Genomic DNA, 26841 nt, shown 5'->3' with positions numbered 1-26841 from the left:
GCTATTGAGAACGACGTAATGCTAACCACTAGCTTCGAGACTATGACTTCAGCCATCAAACTTTAGCTCGCTGCTACCGTACATTCTGATACATCACACCACGTTTCTGATCTTGCAAATGATTTAATGCATGTCCGAGGGAGATGCCAGCATTTACAAATATTTAGCTGTGTTCATTTTTCAGTTCTACACGAACTAACAAAGTAGCTTTTTGCCATATAGCACAAGCTAACGCTAACCGCTAGCTTCTAGTTAGCAATCAGCACAGTCTTCATATGCAAACCCAGCGACCCAGTCGGTCAAGCGATACATACACGGACGCTTCACCGCATCTAAGCTTCAGGAATTAGTGAAAATAATGCATTTGGAAATATCTTCAAAACTGGTGTATGTTAGGAAAGCCCAGGGCAAAACGAGTGTATGGTTGAGACTGCTACATCACAGCACAATTTACACTCCAAGCCAACCACTCTGTGCAATGAGTTTCTTCTCTTGGAGTTAATTAAGATAAGATAAGATAAGATATTCCTTTATTAGTCCCACAGTGCATAAATTTCCAGTATTACAGCAGCAAAGTGGATAGCAAAAAGTAGAGAGCATCAGTAAAAAAGGTATGGTACTATATATTGTTTATGAGTGATCCTTGTTTATGCTCTCTGTAGCTTTTGGCATAGCTATACATGTAAGCTAAAGCTGATGTCACTTCTCTTTTTGTATATAGGCCAGTGCATCACTACAGAGAGATATCGGCTGCCAGACTGAGCCACCACAGAGACACAGTGTTGGCACACAACTCTCTCTGAAGACTCTTCATTCACATTACAGAAGCGAAGGTTTGTAGTGTTCTAGATTGCAAATTGCTGTTGATCAAATGTATCAGGATATTCATACCCTTGACGACCCCATCTTCCCACGTCTACATACAACTCGCAGGACAAGGGACAAGAGTAAATGGCTCTCACCAGGTTTGTTTCATTCAACTGGTTATATTGATTAGCTGCAATTACGGTCATTAACAATAAGTGTGATTCTTTGCTGTAATATATAATGTTTTTGTCTTTCAGCAACTCCTGCATTCTACCACCTGGAGAAGGAGCTGACCAAGAAGACAGTCCTGAAGGACATTGCAAAGCTCAGTCCCCACCATCAGACATCCTCTTGGAGGCGTTTCTCAGCATGATCATGCGGTTCGCTCCAAAAAATGTGGTCTATCCATATCTAGGAATGATGTGCAGGTAAATTAAACTGTGATTACTTCTTGAGAACATTTGCCCATTTCTTGCAATTATTTTCAGGTTTGATTTTCTTTTACTGTCCAAGACTCTACCTGACTGCACTGCATTACAACGAGAATGCCAACAGAGGACAAGCCACCACATCATCAGGGGATCCTCTTTTTAAACTGAGCTTTCCAAAGTTCAGGAAGGGAGAGTGCAGAGCCAAACCAGTCTAAACTTTTTTTTTTAAAATTCAGAAATAAACATACATGACAAAGTATTGCAACTCAGTGCTTTCAACACAATAAATAAATCACAAACACACAATTAAATACCTGAGAAACTGAAAATTCAAAGTGCAAAATGTCATTATATTGACAGTTGTTGAATAATCTAGTAAAAGATACTAGATACAAGATGGATGAGCTGGCAGCGCTGACGCGACATGAGCAGGACTACCGGCGGTGCAGTTTGCTACTTTTCACTGAGACTTGGCTGGGAATGCAGCACACGGATGCGACTGTGGCGCTGGATGGATTTTCACTCGTTCGAGCGGACCGGACAGAGAAGAGCGGTAAGAGGAAAGGAGGAGGGCTCGCAGTGTTTGTGAACGATAGATGGTGTAACTCCAGGCACATCACTATCAAGGAGCAGCACTGCTGCCTGGACATTGAACTGTTGGCTGTTAGTCTGAGGCCATATTATCTGCCTCACACGCCATAGTGGTGGCTGTGTATATTCCTCCCTCCGCTAACGCCGACGCAGCATCTGCCCCTCCCCCAGCTGTACCAGCCCTGCAGCCCTTCTAGATTTCTTTTAGACCCAAACAGAAACAATAATATAATCAAAATAAAATGACAGTTGTATTAAGTAAAAAGTCTCTTTGTTGATGATCCTCTACAGTTAAATAACTGTGATATTAATATTTGTATCGGGGCTAGACCTATATAAATGAAAAAATGAATGAAATATACATATTTCTCTGTGATAGGCCAATAAGTTATAATTTATCCTCACCTGCTGTGAAGACCCTCCATGCCCATCCCTGCTGCTGGCCTCTGGACTGCTTTTTCCTCCCTCACACTGCTCTTTCTATTGTATAAAGATTCAAAAATATGTGCAAAACAATAGTGAGTACATGTTCTGTGCAGAAATTAAGGAGGAGTGGGTTTATAACTAGCTAGCTTGGCTAACTAAATTGACATCTATTTGTCATCTTTTAGCCAATGTCCTAGGCAATAATATACATATAGAATGTCTTTGTTTTAGTTAAACATTATCTACATGTAACAGCATTACTCAGCTTACACGGTTAGTTTGGAAAAAACTGTCTGAAGTTTTTTGCCTCTTGGTTGCTTTGCTGAACATGTTGAATGGAGCACAACCTCTGTCTCTGATGACACACGGCAGCGGTGTTTGTTTGCCTCCTTTTAGCCTACTCATGATGCGTTTAAAGATGGCTTGGAGAAACGCATTTCAACATGTTAAAAATGAATTAAGTGGTCGTAATGGCTGTAAAACTTGTGGGGGACAGAGGGCACAAATACGTATACACAGCGTACGCTCGCAGACCAGATACTGTGTGTGGAGCGGACAAACCCAGACTCTTTAGTTATTGTCCTTGGTGACTTTAACAAAGGTAACCTCACTCACGAACTCCCCAAATACAGACAGTTTATTAAATGTCCGACCAGAGAGAATAATATTCTGGATCACTGTTACACCACTGTCAGGGATGCTTATTTCGCTGTCACCCGCGCTGCACTTGGCCACTCTGACCACGTCATGGTCCACCTGATTCCTGCGTACAGGCAGAAACTAAAGCTCTGCAAACCCATAGTGAGGACATCAAGGAAGTGGACCAGTGAGGCTGTGGAGGATCTCCAGGCGTGTTTCGACTCTACTGACTGGGATGTGTTCAGGACTGCCACCAACAGTCTGGATAAGTACATGGAGGCTGTGACATCCTACATCAGCTTCTGTGAGGACTGCTGTGTTCCATCACACGCCAGGGTGAGTTACAACAATGACAAACCCTGGTTCAATTTCAATTCAATTCAATTCAATTCAATTTTATTTGTATAGCGCCAAATCACAACAGAAGTTGTCTCAGGACACTTTCCATATAGAGCTGGTACAGACCAAGCTCTTTTATCTACAAAGAAACCAACAATTCCCCCATGAGCAAGCACTTGGCGACATGGTTCACAGCCAAACTCAGACAGCTAAGGTTGGCAAAGGAACAGGCCTTCAGGAGTGGGGACAAAGACAGATTCAGAGAGGCGAAGTACAAGTTTAGCAAGGCGGTGAAAGAGGCTAAACGACTGTACTCTGAGAAGCTCCAACACCACTTCTCAGCTAATGACTCTGCGTCTGTCTGGAAAGGGCTTAGGCAAATGACCAGCTACAAGCCTAAAGCCCCCCACTCCATCAACAATCGACACCTAGCCAACGACCTAAACGAGTTCTGTTGCCATTTTGAAAGATAAAGGGACAGTCCAGCAACCATCCCCCACGACACCTCCCAACAACTCCAGCCCCAGTCACCCCCACCACCTGCCAAAGACAATGATGGTGCACTTCTACACAGCCATCATTGAGTCCATCCTCAGCTCCTCCATCACCATCTGGTACGTTGCTGCCACTGCCAAGGACAAGGGCAGACTGCAGCGTGTCATTAGGTCTGCAGAAAAGGTGATCAGCTGCAATCTCCCGTCTCTCCACGACCTGTACGCCTCCAGGACCCTGAGGCCTGCTGGATTGTGGCTGATCCCTCCCACCCCAGACATAAACTCCTTGAGACACTCCCCTCTGGCAGGAGGCTGCGGTCCATCAAAACCAAAACCTCACGCCACAAGAACAGTTTTTTCCCGTCTGCTGTCAGCCTTATTAACAAGGCCTGGAACCCCCCCCCGACACTCTTCACACTCCACCTCTGACTCACTTGTCATTGACACTGCCATAACCATATGCGTTACTTTAACGCTCTGCTTGGACTTCCTTTTGAAAAAACAGACTGTGCTTCTATAAAAAAACAAAAAACAACAAAAACTGACTTTTGTACATATATTTATATTAGATGTTTTACTTATTGTTACAGTTTCGACTATTGTTATATCTTTTACTTATTTTTATATTATTTACTACTGTTATATTTTTACTTTTCTAATAGTTTCTTTTTTTAATAGATGTGTTATGTACCAACCTCAGCAACGCAAATTCCTCGTATGTGTAAAATCATACTTGGCAATAAAGCTTTTTCTTTTTTCTGATTTTCTGATTCTGAGATACGGGAAGTGCAGGGACATGTCCCCCATGTACCCCATGTCCGCTGCACCCATGGACATTCCATTACAAAGACATGCAAACGTACCTTTATCTTGGCGTTTTTTTTCTCCTCTTCCTCTTTCTTTTCTCTGCCCCTGAAGGTTATGTCCTTTTTTGCAACATTATTTTGCCTTCAACTACCTGCGCTTTGGATGCGCAGTGCGCACTCCACGGCAGGAGGCACGCATTACTGGAGCAGCAGAGCTTTGAAATTTAAAGAGAGGCAGTAAGAATCACTAGGCCCACATCAGCAGCAGCATTCTGTTGACATAAAAATTTGTTTTTGTACAATAATATATCTTTGATCATATAGAAATTATCACTCATACATGCAGAAAATAAAAAATATATATCTTTTGTTAATTGCTCTTGGGGGCCCCCTAGTGGGACCCTAAGCAGGTGCTTAGTACGCTTATGCCTTGGGCCGGCTCTGTGACAGACTATTATGAACATGAAAGTATGGGCTTAAGTAATATATGACTGGCTATTATGACATGCATATATGTCAGGCTTGGTTGAAAAAGAGACAGGCATTAGCAGAAAGTGTCCGTTTTTCTCTTTTACACACACACAGATACAAAGTAAATACTCACACACTCTGGGCACAGTTATTTCAGTAGGGTTGGGCACTAAATAGGAGCGTCTGGTTCTGGAACCGTTAAGAAGATGTTTGAATTTCGATTCTTTTTTATGGTTCCTAAATTCCTGCACTAGTTTGTTTATTACTCCGCCTGGCGGGCTTCTGCTCCGCTCGTAAGACTACATCACTCGTCTGAACATGGACTGCAAAAAACCCTGCTCGAAAGCCTGGCTTCATTTTACTTTCAAAAAGGATGGATTGGCACAGTGCAACACTTGAAAAAACTTATTACTGCCAAAGGAGGATGCACAACAAACATGACAAAACACCTTTTCCTGCATGGTATAATAATTAATGAGTGTACCGTGTTAAACTCATTGCGTCGCTCTCCTGCTCCTGTTGCTTCATCCAGTTCGGACTGTCAACCATCAGCCAGCAACTCCTTGTTGCGAACGGAATCAGGTACATGAAAATTATGGTTGTCTTATTCTTAACAGACTAGCTAAAGTTACAGACTACCAATTGCTAAAACTGTGTCAAATCTGTTCATAGTTGTTGAACGCCCACAGAGTGATGCTAATGTTAGCCAGTCTGAGCCTGCTGCTGCTACGTTAACCAGCCAGCGACCCCAGCCAGCAGAGTTGTTTCTTCAGCCAGCAAAGAAACATGACACCCCATTCACTGTGGCAGCAAGGGGAACGCTGTCAGTGGAGCAAGTAGAAGAGTGCCACAGAAAAGTAACAGCTTATGTGGTGAAAAGGCTGCATCCCCTTTCAGATGTCGAATCGCCCACATTTAGGTAAGCAAATAAGAATGATGTTAAGCTAACTAACGTAGCTGGTAGCTACTTGTTACCTACCCCTGACCTAGTTTTAACTTTATTGGCAGATTTGTCTTTGATACACTGCTTGTTTCATTTAAAAACATCATAACATATGGACGTGTGCTAAATTGTTTGTGTGTATTTTTTGCACATTGCTCTTGTGCTCTGTTTAAAAGTTAAATGCTAAATTAAGTGTACTAAAGATATCTTATGTTTGTTTTTGTGTTTGCAGGGATATGATTCCAGTAGCAGCCTCTTCCTTCCAAACAATCCAAAAAGTCTCCACTGGAGGAGCTTTTTGCAGAGGAGGATGCCATGAAGAGGACCTCACAGGAGAGGTTGATGTCCATGGAAGAGCGTGCTGAAAAGGAGATCCAGACATACTGGGAAATGTCACCAACCATCACATCGTCTGACCCTGCTGCCTGGTTCTGGACCCAGAAACAAGCTTATCCTTTACTGTCATGTCTGGCCTTCTTGTATTTATGTGTCCAGGCCTCCTTAACGTCTAGTGAACGTGTGTTCTCCACTGCAGGAAACACAATCTGTGTGGAACAGTCACGCTTACTGCCTGAGAAGGAAGATATGATAATCTTCCTCAACAAGAACTGTTTTTTATTTAATTTGCCACATGACTGCTCCAGGGTTTGAGTTTGTTTTATTTTGTTTCATATCTCAACATCCACCTGGGCTGCAGCTCTTTGTGTTTTAGACTGCTGCCAACTTGTAGTGTTATTTCAGCAAGTAGGGGACCCTCCCTTGTAATTGAATATATCATTGTATCAAGTCATCTGGCAATGTGAATAAATAAAAATGGCCTGTGTAAAGGCTTTTTCAAATGAAAAAATTCTCCTGTGAAATAAGCTGTGACCTAGGGCTGGGCGATAAAAACGATAGCGATATGTCTCGCGATAGACGCATCATCAATATCAATAAAAAATGCGTTCGATAAAACATTCGATAATTTTTTTTCTTAGTTGGAAGAAACCTGAAGTTGCGAAGCGAGGTTGGTTGCATGAACAAAGGCACTCGCTCTCAGGTAACCAAGCAACGTAGGGAATAATCGCTAATCAGTGAGAGAGACACGCTAACACGCCAATCATGTAACAGTATCAAGTTCGGTTGCGCCATCTTGTTGTCACATGTTTGATGCTTCGCGAGGAGTGAGATGAGAAATAGAAAGTGAGCGCTGCAGCAAGCGAAGAAATTGTCGATAAAACACGGAAAGTCAGCTCGCCAGTATGGCAGTTTTTTGGATTTTATAAGTCGGACTGTAGTCAGACCAATGTGGTCTGTAACTTATGCAAGACTTTCGTCCCCACCAAGACCGGTAATACCACAAACTTGTTTAACCACCTTAGCCGCGCTCACTCTTTGGAGCACAGCCGTGTTCACCAACGTCCGCCAACTGCAGCACCACCGTACAAGCAGCAGACCACCACGCAGAGGTATCTGCTTCAGTGCCTGATGACAAATCCTCTAAAAGGCACTCAGACGTAACGGAGGCAGCGGTATATCATATAGCTAAAGACATGCTTCACTGAGCACTGAGGAGAAGCCAGGTTATAAACATCTCTTGTTTTTTTGTTTTTTTTTGTTTTTTTTTTTAACACACTTGCAATAAAAATATAATTGAATAGTTCATGTAGGTTTAGAGTAAGAAGAGTGACTAAAGTTGTTCATATGTCTAGGCTGGTTTTACAGTTCAGTCAAGTCTACCTCAGTTTCTGCTATGTTTCCAAAACACTGCACATATCTGAAAACATTTTATTCAGCAGAAGGTGAATCAGCTTGTGAACTTCCTGCACTAAACCTGCAGGAAAAAAGTTCTCAGGTTTCTCTCTGTTTACATTTTTACACTTTTTTTACGTTTATTATTTGAGTGTTTTCCATGGTTGTGTTGACATTTCCCTTTCTGACTTGATAGCTGAGGGGATTATAATCAGAGGAAGGTTCAATTTAAAATAAAAATGTTTAAATTGAATGTATTTTCCTCCCGGTCCTTATTTTAAATAGGTCATAAAAAATATCAATAATTATTGATACCGACCGATATAAAACACTTATATTGCAATAGAGTTTTCAGCCATATCGCCCAGCCCTACTGTGACCTGTTGAGCTGCACCTCAAAGAATCGGAATTGAGAATCGTTCAGAACAAGAATCGAAATTGAGAATCTGAATCGGAATCGTTAAAATCCAAACGGTGCCCAAAACTATATTTCAGTCAGTCTGCTCAGGCCAGGTTCTTGTTGGTTGTTTTAATTTTTCAGGAGATGTTGGATTGGGCAGTGCTTTTATACATTAAAACGTCTTTTTTTTTTTGTTTCTCAACCCTTCTTCTACCCCACCTGAGTGTCATAAATCTATCTGGGACACCTGAAGAACTGAGAACAACATCAGTTCCTCCGTATTGACCTCCTTATTACCTTAATATCTCCTGAGCCCAGTTGTTAAATGTTTTCCTGATTTTCTTATTGGAAATTTTTGTTGCTTTATTTTATGAGGTCTTTCAACAACTATGGCATTTGTCTACAAAGATATGACGTCACTCTAGAATAGTATTCCCATAATCGTGCCTTCTGGAGATTGGAATGAACTTTAGAGTAACATGTCACATTACATGCTTCTCATTTCTAGTGGATTACTTCACATAGGTTTTACATAGATAAGTCTCTCAGTCTGTTGGTTTCTTGCCTTTTTGAGCTCTAAAAGTACGACCTTGGATATCAGACTTAACATGAGGGGATGGCATATATCATCCGAATGCACCCCCTACTCCTGTAACACATACTCCAACCCCGATCCAATCGTGCCGACAATGCCAATTATGTTGTGGTGCGAAATGACACTGACGACATGGTGCAGAAGAGACAACCAAAGTGGGACTTTATTTAGTGAGCTCACACATGCAGACGTTCAAAAGCAAGGTCCCCTCATATCCTGTCTTACATTCATTTATATACTTTAGCAGGCATGCATACACCAACTGTGTTAATGTGACAAGTACATGTTCATTTTGGGAGGATGCCCAGCCATCATTGTCAACATCACAATGGCTCACATTAGTTCACATCCTGTATCCTGTTATTGTTTGGTCATCATGACCTAAATATTTCTGTTGTTTTTCCATGATCTGAACATTCACAGGACACCTTACTCACTGTCTAAACACTTCCAAGATTTTTTAGTGCATGTTGCATAGGCAGATTCTACCACAAAAGCACCCCAGTGCCTGCACTCAACCTACAGCCCAGGATTCTCACTACCTTCTATCAGATCAACACAGTGGAGAGCATACTGGCCAACTACATCAAGGTTCAGTATTGTAACACCACATAATCTAAGCACAAGGCTCTGCAGCTTGTGGTCAACACAGCCTAATGAATCACAGTGAGTGCTCTACCACCCATAAAAGATACCCAGAGCTCACTGCGTCATCAGTGACGCTACACACCCAAGTCACCTCCTATTTGTCCCCCTACCATCAGGTAGTAGATTCTGGACTATACATTCAGACAGAGAAGTGCCAAACTGCTTACCCCCATATAACCAAACACTGGACTCTGAGCTATCTACCTAGCGACACTGTCACCCCTGATTCTGCTCCCTTTGTTATTGTTATTGATTGCATTCTTCTTCTTCTTCTTCTTCTTCCTCTTCTTCTTCTTCTTATTCTTATTCTTAGTGATATTATTATACATTGTATTGAATTAGTATCTTTTATTATTGTATTATAACATGGTTTTGTTTGCTGTTTTGGTGCAGGTTTAGATGCTCGTGGTTTCCTGTTTGGGCCTCTGCTTGCCCAGCGGCTGGGTGTTGGCTTTGTCCTGATCAGAAAGAAAGGCAAGCTGCCTGGAAACACTGTGTCTGTAGCATATGATTTGGAGTACGGAAAGGTAAAGAACACAAAAACACACACGCTACAAACGTCAGCCTCTGCTGCTGAGAAGCATGCTGTGACCGTGCTTATTCTGTTCCTCCAGGCAGAGGCAGAGATCCAGGAGGATGCAGTGGCTCCAGGACAGAAGATTCTGCTCATTGATGACCTTCTGGCTACTGGAGGTGAGAAATCCCCTGGTTGGATTTGTTTTGTAACCATCATGTTCGTTGGATTCTGGATCTGTCATATATAAACAAAACACATAGAAAGGAAATGAAAAAAAAAAAGGTCCATATAATGTAATCTTTCTTTTTGTTGACACCTCTGATTCTTCTGTTTTCATTTCAAAATGAGAGAATCGTGGTGATATTATGGATTTGGCTGTCATTTAACTCATTTGCCACCCCACACAGCACATGTACAGCAATGACACTCTTGTTGTACTGCCCCTCTTCAACCCACTCTGCATTGAACTCACTCAGTGCTGTAGTCTGAATGGAGATCAAACACATGCTGTTGCTGAGTTTCGTCATTTATGGAATAAAACTGAAGTCACTCACTGTCAGAAAGTCAGAAATATTGAAAAATAGGTTTGAGTTACACAAAGAGAGCTGGCCAGGGAAGTAGAAGGACAGGTTTCTGCTCCTTTGTGCAAGGAGGAACAGGAGGAGCACTGCCAGAGCCCTACAAAATGACCTCCAGCAGGCTACTGGTGTGCATGTTTCTGACCACACTGTCAGAAACAGACTCCATGAAGGTAGCATGAGGGTCTGACATCTCTAGTGGGACCTGTGCTCACAGCCCAGCATTGTGCAACTTGATTGGCATTCGCCAGAGAACACCAGAATTGGCAGGTTTGCCACTGGCTCCCCTTTTTCCTCACAGATCAGGGCAGGTTCATATTGAGCACATGTGACAGGCATCAAAGAGTCTGGAGACGCTATGGTGAATGTTATGCTACCTGTAACATCATCCAGCATGACCAATTTGGTGGTGGGTCAGTGATGGTCTGGGGAGGGTCACACAGGCCTCCATGTCATAGCCATGTCATTTTTTTAACAAGACTGCTCTGAATAACAAATTACTAAAAAACACACAGTGATAAAATGAAAACACCCAGGTTGTCTGCCTGAACACAAACAACGTTTTCGTCTCGTCTTCCCTCGTGAGGGCATGATGAACAGAGATTTTGCTGTAATTTTTGTTAGCCACGCTTTTTCATTTACGTTGTCATTATTATTTAGTCACGCAATAAAATGACGTCAATGAATACTTATCGTCGGAATTTTCTTTGATAAAATTAACACTGCGCTTGAGAAATACTAGGACCATGTACGCTGATCAAGCAAAACATTATCACCACCTGCCTAATATTGTGTTGGTCCCCATTTTGCTGCCAAAAGAGCATTCAGAGTTCAGAATGTTTATTGCAATGGGAATTAAACTGTTTTTGAAGTGGATTGTTCTAGTGGCAGTTGTCCTGACATGCCTCCTGGAGGGTAGAAGCTGGAAGGCATAGTGTGCAGGGTGGGTGGGACCTAAGATTATCTTGTGGGCTCTGCATAGTGTTCGTTTGTGGTGGAGTGATTCAAGGGATGGTAGGGGTGAGCCAATAATTTTGGATGCTCTGTTTATGATGGGTTGTAGTTTCTTTCGGGAGAGTGTGTCAAGACTGCCAAACCAGGCTGTAATGGATGAGGTGAAGATGCTTTCAATGATGGCCGTGTAAAAGCGGAGCAGGAGATGAGACCTTACTTTGATCTTTTTGAGCTGTCGGAGATGGAAGAGTCTTTGCTGAGAGTGACAGTGGATGTAATAATAGCAGTAGCAGTTGCAGTGGATGTCAGGCAGGGCCATGGCAGGAGACTGTAATCCACAATCCAGACTCAGCCACTATCCATGGAAACCTGTGAGACGACAAAGCACAGAGACTCTGGTGAAGTTAGTAACACGCCATGGTAGTACATGAAAACATGCAGATGGAGAGGGAGAGAAGGACAGAGGAGCTGGGTGTGTCTGTGGAGGTCCCCCGGCAGTCTAATACTATAGCAGCATAACTAGGGGGTGGTCCAGGGTAAGCCTGAGCCAGCCCTAAATATGAGATTTATCAAAAAGGAAAGTTTTAAACCTAATCTTAAATGTAGAGACAGTGTTTGCCTCCCGGACAAAGACTTGAAGATGGTTCCACAGGAGAGGAGCTTGATAGCTAAATGTTCTGGCTCCTGTTCTGCTTTTGGAGACTTTAGGAACCACAAGTAAGCCTGCATTCTGGGAACGCAGTGTTCTAGTGGGGTAATAAGGTACTATTAGCTGTTTAAGATAAGATGGTGCCTGACCATTTATGGCTTTGTGAGTAAGAACGAGGATTTTAAATTATATTCTAAATTTTACAGGGAGCCAGTGCAGAGTGGCTAATATCAGAGGAATATGATCTCCTCCGCGTTTTTGTCAGAATACGTGCTACATTGTTCTGGAGGAACTGGAGAATATTCAGCAACGAATTTGGGCAGCCTGATCGTAAGGAATTGCAGTAATCCAACCTGGAAGTTAGGAAAGCATGGACTACTTTTTCTGCATCATTTTGAGACAAGATGTGCCTGATTTTTGCAATGTTTTGTAGGTGAAAAACGGCAGTCCTTGAAATTTGTTTTACATGGGAGTGAAAGGACATGTCCTGATCAAAGATGACTCCCAGATTCTTTACAGTGGTGCTGGAGGCCAGCACAATGCCATCCATAACTGCTATGTAATCAGAAAGTGAGTTTCTAAGATGTTTAGGGCCTAGTACTATATCTTCAGTATTGTATGAGTTTAGCATCAGAAAATTGCAGGTCATCCAGTTCTTTATGTCCTGAAGACACGCTTGTAGTCTACTTAACTGGTTTCTTCTGGCTTCATTGATAAATATAGCTTGGTATCATCTGCATAGCAATGAAAATTTATTGGGTGTTTCCTGATAATGTTCTCTAAAGGGAGCATATATTACAATTAGTCATTTGGTAGACGCTTTTATCCAAAGTGACTTACATATGAATTCACACACCAATGGCACAACATCTGGGGCACTTTTGGGGTTCACTATCTTGCCCAAGGATACTTCGGCATGTGGACTGGCCGGAGATTGAACCATTGACCTCCTGATTGGCAGACGACCGCTCTGCCTCATGAGCCACAGCCACAAGGTGAATAGAATTGGTCCTAGCACAGAGCCCTGCGGAACTCCGTAGCTGACTTCAATGAGCACAGAGGAGTCATCATTAACGTGTACAAACTGAGAGTGATCTGAAAAGTAGGATTCAAACCAGCTAAGCGCAGTTCCCTTAATGCCAATGAAGTGTTCCAGTCTCTGCAATAGGATGGCATGGTCCATGGCGTTGAATGCAGAATTAAGGTCGAATAAGCCTAGTCCAGAGACAAGTCCTTTATCTGATGCAATTAGAAGGTCATTTGTAACTTTAGCCAGTGCTGTCTCTGTGCTATGATGCACTCTAAATCCTGACTGGAAATCCTCAAATAAACTATTGTTGTGTAGAAAATTGCACAGATTAGTCACTGCTTTCTCAAAAATTTTTGAGAGAAAGAGAAGGTTGGATATCGGTCGATACTTGACTAAAATTCCTTGATAAAGAGTAGGCTTTTTAAGTAGAGGTTTTATCACAGCTACTTTAAAGGACTGTGGTACATAGCCTGTTGATAAAGACAGATTGATCATGTCTAATAAGGAAGAGCCAATTAAAGGTAAAACTTCTTTAAGCAACTTAGTTGGGATGGGGTCTAGAATACAGGTTGATGATTTTGATGATGAAATTGTTGAAATTGGTTGGTGAAGGTGAAAAACAGTCTAAAACTGCGAAAGGTTTAATAACAGTTTCTGTGTTTTGAAGACAAAACAGTACCTGTTGACGGCAGGAGCTGATTAGCACAGATTAATAGGCTGCCCTGGCACTGCTGAGGACTTTCCTGTATATTTTAAGACTGTCTTGCCAGGCCAACTGAAATTCTTCTAAATTGGTCGAACACCATTTCCTTTCTATTTTCTGTGAAGCTTGCTTTAATTTGGGGATTTGAGGGGTATACCATGGAGCTAATCTCCTTTGTTTTATTATCTTCTTTTTTAGGGGCGGGCAACAGAGTCAAGTGTCATACGCAATGAACCTGTAGCACTATCAACCAGGTAGTCAATCTGGGAGGGACTAAGGTTAGCATAGGAATCCTCTGTTGTATTGAGACATGGCATTGAATTAAATGCTGATGGGATCATATCCTTAAATTTAGCTACAGTACTGTCAGACAAGAGTCTGCTATAATAATTTTTGCCCACTGGCGGGTAGTCTGGTAATATGAATTCAAAAGTTATTAAATGATAATCTGATAAAAGAGGATTCTGTGAGGAGACTATTAAGTCTTCAATTTCAGTGCCTCATGTCAGAACAAGGTCGAAGGTGTGGTTAAAACAGTGAGTAGGTTCATGTACATTCTGAATGAAGCCAACTAAGTGTAATACTGATGTACATTAAAGTCACCTACAATAATTACTTTTTTTTTTTTTCACTTTAGTTTTTATTGTTGATTTCTTTTAACAAACAGTGAAAGAACAACAGTGACACAAAGGACAATAACCCCCCCCCAAAAAAACCATAGACAACAGGGGGAGTCACCTTCTTGAATGTTTCAGTCCTCATTTTGCAGATCATCGTGTCTATCGTTGTTTGAGTTCTTGTATATAGTCCATTTTTCTCATTTTTTGTTCTCCCTGCACCACTTGTAGCCTCATACGAAATGTTATCTTCTCCATTATACAGATTTCCTCCACAATTGCCATCCATTGATCCTGGTTGGGTGGGTCTAGCTTACACCAGTTTCTAGTTATAGCTTTCTTACTAACAATAATATTTTTACCAAATATCTATCTCCAACATGTATGCGTCCTTCATTAAGGTTACACATATATAGAGTCATACAGTTCATGGGGATATTATAACTTAGTATCTTCTGCAGGACATTGTGTACTATTCCCCAAAAGCTTGCTATTTTATTACATTTCCAAAAAATATGACCATGGTCTACTTCTAATTCACCACATTCTCTCTAACTCTTGTACTTGATATTTGAATATTTGTTCATGATTTTAGGTGTGATAAAGAATCGTATCAGATTTTTCCAAGAGAACTCCCTCCAAGTCTGTGAGCTGGTGGATGTTTGATGTATTTTCCACATCTCTTGTCATTGCTGATCCGTAATGTCTATACTGAGGTCTGATTACCATCTTTCTTTTATATAATTTGTTGTATTTCTATTTGCTATCAATGCTTTGTATAAGGCCGATATAATTCTAAATGAAATTCCTGAGTATGATTTGATTAGAAGTTGAGTTACACTCCACACTTCCATGGAGGGATCCCTTCTGATTTTTTCTTAGAATAGTCCCTTAGTTGTAAATATCTGTGAAAATCTTGTTTCCCCAAATCATACTTACCTTCATACTTTTGAAACTCTTCAGCTCCCCTTTCTCCTCTAAAGTGCACCATGCTGTAATTCCCTTATTTACCCATGATTTGAATCCCGTCATTGTTCGGCTTGAAATTATTATCGAATGCCACCCATTTTAATTGGTTTATATCCTTTATCTTGTGTTTTTGGACTACTTTGAACCATAACTCCAAAGTGAATGAGGTAATTGGGTCTATTTTTTCCTGTATTTTCTTGTAGATTTCTTTATCTCCAATGATACTCTGAATTGGGTACCCATCAAATTCCTTTTCCATACCTTTCCACTTAGCCACGTAATCCAGCTTGCACCAGCATGCTATGTATCTAAATTGGGCTGCATAATAATATTCCTTTAATTTTGGGAGACCCATACCCCCCCCTGTCTTTTGGTAGCTGGAGAGTTTCATACCTTACTCTGGGGCTTTTTCCTCCCCAAATAAACCTTGATATTATTCTCTCCCAGTTCATAAATTGAGTTTGGGGGACATCTATAGGAAAAGATTGGAACAGATATAAAAGCCTAGGCAATATATTCATTGTGACTACCTCAATTCGTGAACTGAAATCTAATTTTAAAGTGGACCATCTTTCTATGTCCTTTTGGATATCTCGATTTACATTATTATAATTCACCTTATATAGTTTAGTTAAACTTTTAGTAATGTAGACTCCAAATATTTGATTGTTTTTTGATTCCATTTGAAATTGAATGATTCTTGTATCAACCTACAATAATTTCTTTATCAGTTTTAAGGACTACACCTGATAAAACCTCAGAGAACTCAGATATTAATTCGGAATGAGGACCAGGAGAGCAGCACACTGTAACGAATAAAACTGGCTGCACTGTTTTCCATTTTTCATGTGAAAGAGTAAGAACAAGGCTTTCAAATGAGTTATAGTTGAGTTTAGGTTTAGGGTTGATTAAAAGGCTTGAGTCAAACTTGGCTGCAACTCCACCTCCTCGGCCACGGCCCTGAGGAAAGTGAGTATTAATATAGCTCAGAGGAGTACCCTCATTTAGGCTAACATACTCTTTATGACACAGCCAGGTTTCAGTCAGACAACATAAATCAATATTATGGTCTGATATTAACTCATTTACAAAAACAGGACAGAGATCTGATGTTAAGGAGTGTACTATTGTAGCAGTTGTTTTAATTTTTCTTAGATTTTTATGTTTAACTCCTCTTTACTATTGGTTTACTTAGTTTATGTGGTCGGGGACAGACACAGTCTCTATGGAGTGTTGGGTGGCTAACTGCTCTAATAGAAGTGCAGAGAAGCATGTAGGACTGCAGCTCTGCCTCTCAACTCTGAGTTGTCAAATGGTCTGCAACAATGCTTAGGTAGGTGGTATGTGTCAAAGTAACATCCACATGAATAGCAGGACCCAAGGTTTCCCAGCAGAACATTGCCAAAGCATTACACTGGCTCTGCTGGCTTGCCTCCTTCCATAGTGCATCCTGGTGCCATGTGTTCCCCAGGTAAGCGACGCACACTCACGCGGTCATCCACATGATGTAAAAGAAAATGAGATTCATCAGACCATTGCTCCATGGTCCAGTTCTGATGCTCACATGCCTATTGTTAGCATTTTCTGTGGTGGACAGGGGTCAGCATGGGCACACTTACTGGTCTGCGTCTATGCATCCCCATACACAACAAAGTGCGATGCACAATGTATTCTGACACCTTTCTATCAGAACCAGCATTAACTTTTTTGGCAATTTGAGCAACAGTATCTTGTCTGTTGGATTGGACCACACGGGCTGGGCTTCGCTCCCATTGTGCATCAGTGAGCCTTGGCTGCCTATGCCCCTGTCACCAGTTAATAATAATAATAATAATAATAATAATAATAATACATTTTATTTGAAAGCGCCTTTCAGGACACCCAAGGTCGCTGCACAGAAAATATGCAAACAATGATATAAAATACAAGATAAAAAAGAAGATACAATCAATAGGGACGGGGGACCGTGTGAAGCAGTTTATAGAGAGTAGGCAAGTCTGAATAGATGAGTTTTGAGTTTGGATTTGAAGATGGGCAGGGTGGCAGAGTTACAGAGGTCAGGTGGCAGTGAGTTCCAGAGTTGGGGAGCAGAGCGGCTGAAAGCTCTGCTCCCCATGGAGCTATGTTCACCATGGTTCCTTCCTTGGACCACTTTTGATAGATACTGTCCACTGCAGACTGGGAACACCCCACAAGAGCTGCAGTTTTGGAGATGCTCTGACCCAGTCATTGAGCCATCACAATTTGCCCTTGTCAAACTTGCTCAAATCCTTATGCTTTCCCATTGTCCTGCTTCTAACACATCGACTTTGAGGACATAATATTCACTTACTGCCAAATATATCCCACCCACTAACAGGTGCCATGATGAAGAGATAATCAGTGTATTCATGTCATCTGTTAGTGGACATAATGTTATGCTTGATCTGTGTATTATGTGTAAAAAAAGCCAAACTGTTGCCAATATGGATAATAAATAGTATTGCACAGTTGAGAGAAATATACAACTTAGAAATTGCACCAGATGAAATAGATAATGTGAGCGTGTATTAGCATTGATAAAAGTAGTGCAAAACAAAAGTGGCCTTATATGATGTAGAATTGAGAAAGACAGCATCAACACAGCACATTACATGATGCTGGAGTTAACATTCTGACAGCTGTTGGGATGGAGGACCTGCGGTAGCGTTCTTTCTTACAGACTGGATGCAGCAGTCTGTTACTGAAGGAGCTGCTTAAGCCCCATACTGTCTCATGCAGGGGGTGGAATGGGTTGTCCAAGATCAATGTCTAACATCGTCCTCTCATCCACCGCCTTGATGGTGTCCAGAGGGCAGTCCAGGACAGAGCCAGCTCTCCCGACCAGTTTAAGTCTTTTCCTGTCCCTCTCAGAGCTTCCACAGCCCCAGCAGACCACTGCATAGAAAATAGCAGATGCCACCACAGAGTCATAAAAAGTTTTTAACAGTGTCCGACATATTCCAAAGGACCTCAGTCTTCTTAGCAGGTGCAGACGACTTTGGCCCCTCCTGTGCAGGGCATCTGTATTATTTGTCCAGTCCAGTTTGTTGTTGAGGTGAACACCAAAGTTTACTTTACAATAAAAGCTTCACAAAAAATGCACAAATGGAATGCTTTTAATGTGAAGCAGAAGCAACAGGGAATCAGACCTGAATATGACAGGCAAAATTTCCTCATATGGTGTGGCTAAAAGCATGGTTGGACAAAACAGCTGGAGAAGGGTTGGAAACATAAACCGGGGTAGCTAGCATGGCTAACTTGCTAACAACAACAATTCATTAAGTTGTTATTGTATTGTGCAGTGTTTTATCAAACATATTACTGTCACTAAACCCTTGTTGCTGTCCTTGCACTCACTAAAGTTGAACAGCATCTCTCCTTTTTGCTATATATGTATTATTTCAGCATCAGTTATAAAACAAGAATATAACCAATCAACATTTCATGAATGAGAGGTCAGTCCCAACCCCTCTCTCAAATGGGCTGGGTATTAGAGAGCTGGTCAGGTCGCTACCAGAAACAAATGTGTCTCCCTCTATTCCAAATATAAATGAATGGGGAACCAACTGTGTCATAGACCATGATACGAAAATCTGTTGTTCAAATCAAATCAAATCAAACTTAAATTATATCGCACTTTTCATACATAATAAAATGTAACACAAAGTGCTTCACAGGATTTAAAAACAATAGAAATCAAAATAAAGCAACAATAAAAACCCATCCCTCCCACCCTCCGTATGTACAAGCACCCACCCTCAACTATATGCATACACACACGCACACATGCGCACATACACGCACATACATACATACACACACACACACACACACACACACACACACACACACACACACACACACACACATTCTTACTGCAGACGATGGCAGGGGTAACGAGACATGGCACGGCACTAATGACTGAGGAAAAGGCCACCTTTCGGGTCGTCCACACCGAGAGACATCAGGGACTGTGAGCACAGGGGGCACCCGCACCCGGGCCCACCCGAGCCCGACAGACCGGTAGGCCCCACACCAAGGTAGGGAGTCCCCCAACCAGCCGGGCCAAGAGGGCCCGAGGACAGCCCCCCCTGCAACAGATCAGACACATCTCTCAGTGTGGATGACCCGCCGAGGAAACACTGGAATTAAAAAATAAATAAATAAATAAGTTGAAAAAATAAATAAATAAATAAACATTTAAAAGAAGAAAAGTTCATAAGATAATAAGTAGAGTAGATAAGATAGAGTAAAATAATACAATATATAAAACATGAACATTGAGTGAAATGAGATGAGTAAAGGAATAAAAGGAATAAATAGTAAATAAACTATAAATGAAAGCTATAGATAAACTAGTAATAAACTGAGTAAATGAAATAAATAGTAAATAGTCATGTCGTAAGAACATACAACTAAAATATGATAAGATAAGAAGCCTGATTAAAGGAATGAGAAAAATCAGACATATCAATTAAAAGCCTGGTTAAAGAAATGAGTCTTGAGCCTCTTTTTAAAAACATCAACGGTCTCTGCGGCCCTGAGGTTCTCCGGCAGGCTGTTCCACAGTCGGGGGCCATAATGACTAAAAGCCGCCTCCCCATGTGTTTTAGTTCTTACTTTTGGTATGGTTAAGAGGCCGGAGCCGGAGGACCTCAGGGTCCGCGAGGGTTGATATGGTAAAAGAAGGTCAGATAAATAAGAAGGCCCGAGACCGTTAAGACATTTGAAAACTAATAAAAGAACCTTAAAATCTATCCTGAAACGCACGGGGAGCCAATGCAGCGATTTTAAAACTGGTGTAATGTGCTCCCGCCCTCTGGCCCTCATCAGCACGCGAGCGGCCGAGTTCTGTAGTAGTTGAAAATTTGAAGTACTCTTTTTGGGAAGACCAGAGAGCAGGGCATTACAATAATCTAAGCGACAAGAGATAAAAGCATGCATCAGCACCTCCGTGCTGGCCTGAGAGAGAAACGGGCGGACTCTGGCTATATTCTTAAGATGGTAAAAACCTATCTTTGTTATGTTTTTGATGTGTGGAATAAAAGTAAGCTCAGAGTCAAAAATCACGCCCAGATTTTTTACAGAATGTGTCGGTTTAAGATCTTTTAGTTTTGGTAAAAGTTTCTCTCTCTGGCCTTCAGGACCAATGACTAAGACCTCTGTTTTGTCCTGATTGGGCTGAAGGAAATTTTCTGCCATCCATGACTTGATGTCTAAAATACAGTTAAAAAGGGCATCAATAGGCCCTGTGTCATCAGGAGACACGGCAATGTACAGTTGCGTATCATCAGCATAACTATGGAAGCTGATGCCATGCCTCCTGATGACGTCCCCGAGGGGTAGCATGTACAGATTAAAAAGAGTTGGACCTAAAATTGACCCCTGGGGAACCCCACACTTGATCTCATGGGTACCTGAGGAACATGCATCCCAACTTACAAAGAAGTGTCGGTCAGTGAGGTATGAGACGAACCAGTTAAAAGCAGTACTGGAGAGGCCGACCAGGTGCCTCAGTCTGTTCAATAAAATGTGATGGTCTACTGTATCGAAGGCGGCAGTTAGATCCAGTAGTACCAAGACTGTGAGCTTGTGTTTATCTAAGTTGCACCTGATATCATTTAAAATCTTTAATAGGGCTGTCTCGGTACTGTGGTTCATCCGAAAACCAGACTGATACCTTTCTAAGATGTTCTTTTTGTTTAAAAAATCATTTACTTGGTTAAAAACCAGTTTTTCTAAAATTTTACTTAAAAAAAGGTAAGTTGGATACAGGTCGATAGTTATTAAGAATATTGGGATCTAAATTGCTCTTCTTCAGAAGGGGCTTCACCACTGCTGTTTTAAAGGAGGCGGGGAAGACACCCGTCTGAAGAGAGCAATTCACCATGTATAACAGCTGTTCCTCAAAGGACCCATAGAGCGTTGTAAAAAACGGTGTGGGAATTGGGTCTAAAAGGCAGGTTGTGGGGTTTACCTGGGAGAAAACTCGACCAAGTGTCCTTGCATCAACCAGGGCAAAACTCTCCAGTGTTTCCTCAGGTAAAACCTGTGATCCAGACATATTGGTAGTTAAAACCTGTTGCGATAAAAGACTGGATCTGATGTTATCAATTTTGCACCTGAAGTGGTCTGCAAAGTCTTCACACAAGGTATTTGTTATTGTCTTATGAGATCTGTTAAAATTACTGTTTATTAAAAGATCAATTGTGGAGAAGAGAAATTTGGGATTATTTTTATGGTCAGAGATTAGTTTTTTGAAGTGAGAAATTCTTGCCTGTTTAATGGTGTTATTGTAAGTTTTGAGGTGATGACGAAAAATTTCATGGTGGACTGTCAGCTTTGATTTTCTCCATTTCCTCTCAGCACTCCTGCAGTTTCTTTTCAGATGCCTAATATCTTCATTTATCCACGGAGGTGTAGGTTTTTTCTTAATTGTTTTTGTTAAGAGCGGAGCCACTGAGTCCAGCGTTGACTTCAGATTACTGTTAAAATTGTCAACGATAAAATCACAGGGTGCTGGTAAAATCTCTGCAGGAGTGCTCTGTAAAATCTGGATAAAATTTGCAGCCACTTCAGGAGTTAGGTAGCGTTTCCTCACTGTTCTCACTGGTGCCTCCCGCTGAATAAAACTGGCGATGTTAAAAAACAAAAAAAAACAAAACACACGAGTGATCGGACACAGCCAGATCCACAACAGAGGACACCCCCACAGACAGGCCATAAGTTATGATCAGGTCCAGGGTGTGCCCCCTGTTGTGGGTCGGCTGTGTAACGTGCTGTTTAAAATCCATACAGTTTAAGAGGTTTAAAAATTCTCTGGATACTGGGTCCGAGTTGTTGTCAATGTGTAGATTAAAATCACCAGCTATTAAAATCCTGTTGTAGGTGGTATGAATGATTGATAAGAACTCAGAGAATTCACTGATAAAAGAGGATGAATACTGGGGTGGTCTGTAGACCGTTATGCAAAGAATAGGAGGACGGCTAAAAACAAAGGCATGGTGCTCAAATGATGTAAAACTGTTAAAAGGAACTGCATTTGCAGACATTGAAGTTCTAGTGATAGATGCAGTGCCGCCTCCCTTTTTGCCACCCCTAGTAGAGAATAAAAAGTTAAAACTTGGTGGGGAAGCCTCAGTGAGAACAACAGGTGCATCAGTGCCGAGCCATGTCTCTGTAAGGAGAATACCATCTAGGTTTTTGTCTAAAATTAAGTCATTTATGATAAAAGATTTGTTTAAAAGAGAGCGCACATTCAGCACAGCCAATTTGATAGCTGTGCTGAATGTGCACTCATCATGGTGTTTTAAAGGAATGTTAAAAACAGTGCTGGGTCTAAAAGCAGTCCTGGGCTTTGAATGTCTGTGTGAAGTGATTGATGTAATAATGTGAATGTCCTGAGGTTTCGGTGGAGAAGAGGGGGTTACTGCCGGGAAGGTGTGCATGGTGTGGGTGAAACATGTAGTGGGTGAGGGTGAGTGTGGAGCAGATTGCTTGTGTGCATGAGTCATACCAGTTAGTCAGGAGGTGGCTGAAGTGCAGGACCGGACAGTGAGGTCAATGTTGACTGATAAAAGCCGTGAGCCCTCCTGGTTGGGGTGTAGGTTGTCCCGTTTAAAAAGGCAAGGCCTGTTTAAAAACGCTATAAAATTGTCCACATATGGGATGTCTCTCGTCAGGCAGTAACCCTTCAGCCACAGGTGCAGCTGGCGAAGCCGGCTGGTGATGACGTCACCATAACGTGGTGGGGGAAACGGGCCGGAGATAATTAGTCGCTTCCCAGTGTCCAGCAGGCGGTCGATCAGCGACATGAAATCCTTTTTTAGGACCTCCGACTGTTGGTTTCTAAGGTCGTTGATGCCTGCTTCCAAGACCACTGTGGAGGCTGGGCTGTGTTCCGCACACAGTTGGAGAGCGGCGGATGCAACCTCCGTGACGCGGGCTCCAGGGTGGCAGAAGGTCCGGCCGCCGAGCACCGCCACGTGCCTGACCATGGAGGTCCCCACCACCAGCACCGAGGGGAAGGTGCGCTGCCCCACTGGCTCCCTGGGGGTGCGTCGGTGGCGAGGTGGAACCTGCTGGCGTCGCGACGCGGGTGCTCCGGGCCGAGCCGGAGGGGAGCGGCCATGTTGGACTGGCGGATCCCGGGTCTTGGGCTGGTGAGAGCCACGGCCAGTTGGGTGGACAGGTCCTGGAGGCGAGCTGGGCCAGGCACCGACGGGAGGGAAATCCTGCAGGCTTAGGATGTCGAACCTGTTGTCCAGTGGCAGATCCGGAGGCGGTGGAGAAGGAGATGGCCGAGCTCCAGCGCCCCGGTGCACCACCGACCAGGGCTCCCTCGGCCTTAGTGGGGTTGAGCTCACCGGGCCCTTCACCCCGTCCTCCCCGGTGAAGCAGTGCGACTCATCGGGGCGAGGGCAAGAAGTGGAAGGTGCCGATGTTTTAAGCTTGGCTCCCTGTCGGTGCCAGCGGGACTCGGCCTGTGCTGGTGCCGGAGTACCGGTAGTGATCGAGCCCGTCCACGGCAGGGTGGTGTTGTTTGTGGCCGCCATGTTCCGGTCACCAGCGCCGGATCGCCTCAGGTAGGCGATATGTTTCGCCTGCGTCGTGGCGACAGTGGAGAAATCCAGGAGGATTTTATCTTTCTCTTTGAGATCGGCCCGCAGACCGGAGATGCTCTCCCTCAGTTTTGAGAGGGTGGGGAGGCAGGACTCGCACACCGCCATCATACCTGAGGCCACTATAGGCTCAGGCAGGTCGAAAAACAGTACCACCACAGGGAGGTGAGTTTCTGTCTTTAGAGTGTGGTGCCGGTAACGTTGGTACAGCGCTGTTAATGCTTTATGTTTGACTTATTTCATTCAAACTCCTTTTTTTTTTTTTTTTTTTTTTTTTTTTACGTAAAAAACTTCCCACTGGCGTCCTTCACAGAGCTGCTGCCTACGTCGCGAACTGATGACGTCAATCATCAATGTTGTTCAAAGTAAGAACAAAAGCAGCTGAAAATCAGAAACAGGCTACAATAGCAGTGACCAGACATCACAATATAACCTTTCTAGAGTGTTATGCCATGCAGAAACTGAACAGGATACTAATATCTGAACCAAAGAGTTCTGGCCTTTGCTTGGACACCCCTATGACACTGGATAGTATTCATTTGTGAAGTCACTTCTTTTGCCACAGTTTCAGTTCAACCTCTAGATTAAGTCTCTGATCAAACCCAGGGCCCACTGCCCTAATGTAAGGTCTGACAATTGCTGAGGATTTCATCCTGGTACCTAACAGCAGTCAGGGTACCATTGACTGTGACATGGAGGTGTGTGCGACCCTCCAAGGATATGCCCGCTGGAGGTCATTTTGTAGGGTTCTGGCGGTGCTCCTCCTGTTCCTTACACAAAGGAGCAGATACTGGTCAGCTTTCCTTGTGTGTTTTTTTGATCGGTGTATTTTGAAATGAGGATATTTGATTTAGATGACACTTGAATTATCTAAATGGGAAAATAGGGTTTCTGTAATACCTCACGTTAATGGGACTGTTTTTATTTCAGTAAACTATTGTTCACATGGCTGTATGCTGGAATTCCGTTGCAGAGTTGGCTGTTTCAGAAAGCATTGCAATGAACAGGCTATAGAGAATGTGTATGCATGTGTTGTGTCATAAGAGGTGTCATCTTCTGAGGAACACGTTCTTTTACCTGTGCCCACTATGCCGGTTACCATACCTGTCAGCATTGGAATCTGAAAATAAGGGAAACTTTTTGGCGCCACACCCTGGGCTGTCCCACCACTCTTACTGTTAGACAGTGGAAGTCATGCTTTGATTAGCCTTCAATGTAAGTAGCAGTTTATTCATATTAATTGGGGTTATAGTCAATAATATATGGATAATCTTTTATCTAATTAACTAATATTATGATGAAGTACGTGTTAGGTGTCGCTCATCGTCATTTGGAGTGTTTATGGTACCTTAATGTGCAATATTTACAGTGTTGTGCCTGAACGCGTTCATTTAACGACAGATCATGAACTCCTTCATATTTTGGGCGAACATGAACTGAATGTACTGTATTACTGCCTGATGAACGTTACTGTGAACTCATTCATTACGGTGTCTGTGAAGGGCACGCTCCCTCAGTTTAACTTCGTTCAATAGGGTGCCAAATTTACAGCCTTCCAGGCGAAAACCCGGCTAAAACACACCGTAAACAGGCCTTTATATGTAGCGGAAAAAACACCCAATCTGGCAACACCAGCCACCAGTGTCACACCGCCGCATGCGTCATCAAAACAAAAAGCGGCATGTAGGCAACAAAGCAGCAAGGAGGCGTCGTATGATCATTTAAACAAGTTTTATGACAAGGTCGGTGAGGATGGGAAAAAAATCTTACATTTCTGTGCAAACTTTGCCTGCCGGCTTTCAAAAATAAAATCTACACTTCAGTCACATCCACAGCAAACGGCACGTTGAACTGAAGCACCCAGCTAGCCTTTCAAGGTATGTTCTGATGCATAGTTACAGTGTTAAAACTGATAAAATAATTGCTGTCTGTGGTTCTATATGGGCTGTGGGAATAATTTTGAAAAATAATAGCTCGCAGCAACATATGGGAAAAAAAACTGAACTAGTTCATTTTTTGAATGGTGAACTTTGTTCAAAATTTGTAATTATTCAATTCAATTCAATTTTATTTGTATAGCGCCAAATCCCAACAGAAGTTGTCTCAGGACACTTTCCATATAGAGCTGTTACAGACCAAGCTCTTTTATCTACAAAGAAACCAACAATTCCCCCATGAGCAAGCACTTGGCGACAGTGGCGAGGAAAAACTTCCTTTTAACAGGCAGAAACCTTGAGCAGAACCAGACTCTGGGTGGGCGGCCATCTGCCTCGACCGGTTGGGTGAGAGAGGAAGAGCAAGAGAGGGAGGGACAGACAGACAGACAGACAGACAGACAGACAGACAGACAGACAGACAGACAGACAGACAGACAGACAGACAGAAATGCAGTCAGAGAGAGAGAGAGAGAGACAGAGACAGAGACAGAGAGACAGACATGCAGTCACAGTAACAGTGACAGTGGATGTAATAACAGCAGTAGCAGTTGCAGTGGATGTCAGGCAGGGCCAAGGCAGGAGATGCAGCTGAAATCCACAATCCAGATTCAGCCACTGTCCATGGGAACCTGCAAGACGACAAAGCACAGAGACTCCGGGGAAGGAGCTAAGTTAGTAACACGCCGTGGTAAGACATGAAAGCGTGCAGATGGAGAGGGACAGAAGGACAGAGGAACTCGGTGTATCTTTGGATGTCCCCCGACAGTCTAATCCTATAGCAGCATAACTAGGGGCTGGTCCAGGACAAGCCTGAGCCAGCCCTAACTATAAGCTTTATCAAAAAGGAAAGTTTTAAGCCTACTCTTAAATGTAGAAACAGTGTCTGCCTCCCGGACAAAGACTAGAAGATGGTTCCACAGGAGA

At 42.7% G+C, this 26841-nt stretch overlaps 1 protein-coding gene across 1 annotated transcript in view; it reads left to right on the top strand.

Moving 5' to 3' along the window:
* Nucleotides 1–26841, top strand: part of aprt (adenine phosphoribosyltransferase) — a 37689-nt gene that overhangs the window by 6438 nt on the left and 4410 nt on the right. Inside the window, exons 3-4 of the mRNA XM_070977500.1 lie at nucleotides 9715–9848; nucleotides 9936–10014. Coding sequence (XP_070833601.1) covers nucleotides 9715–9848; nucleotides 9936–10014 — 213 coding nt within the window. The remainder of the gene's footprint in view (nucleotides 1–9714; nucleotides 9849–9935; nucleotides 10015–26841) is intronic.

This window comes from Chaetodon trifascialis, chromosome 13 (genome assembly GCF_039877785.1).
Source record: "Chaetodon trifascialis isolate fChaTrf1 chromosome 13, fChaTrf1.hap1, whole genome shotgun sequence".
NCBI classification, from domain to species: Eukaryota; Metazoa; Chordata; class Actinopteri; order Chaetodontiformes; family Chaetodontidae; genus Chaetodon; species Chaetodon trifascialis.
Note: the sequence above shows the minus strand (reverse complement) of the source record. Positions and strands in the feature narration are given on the sequence as shown.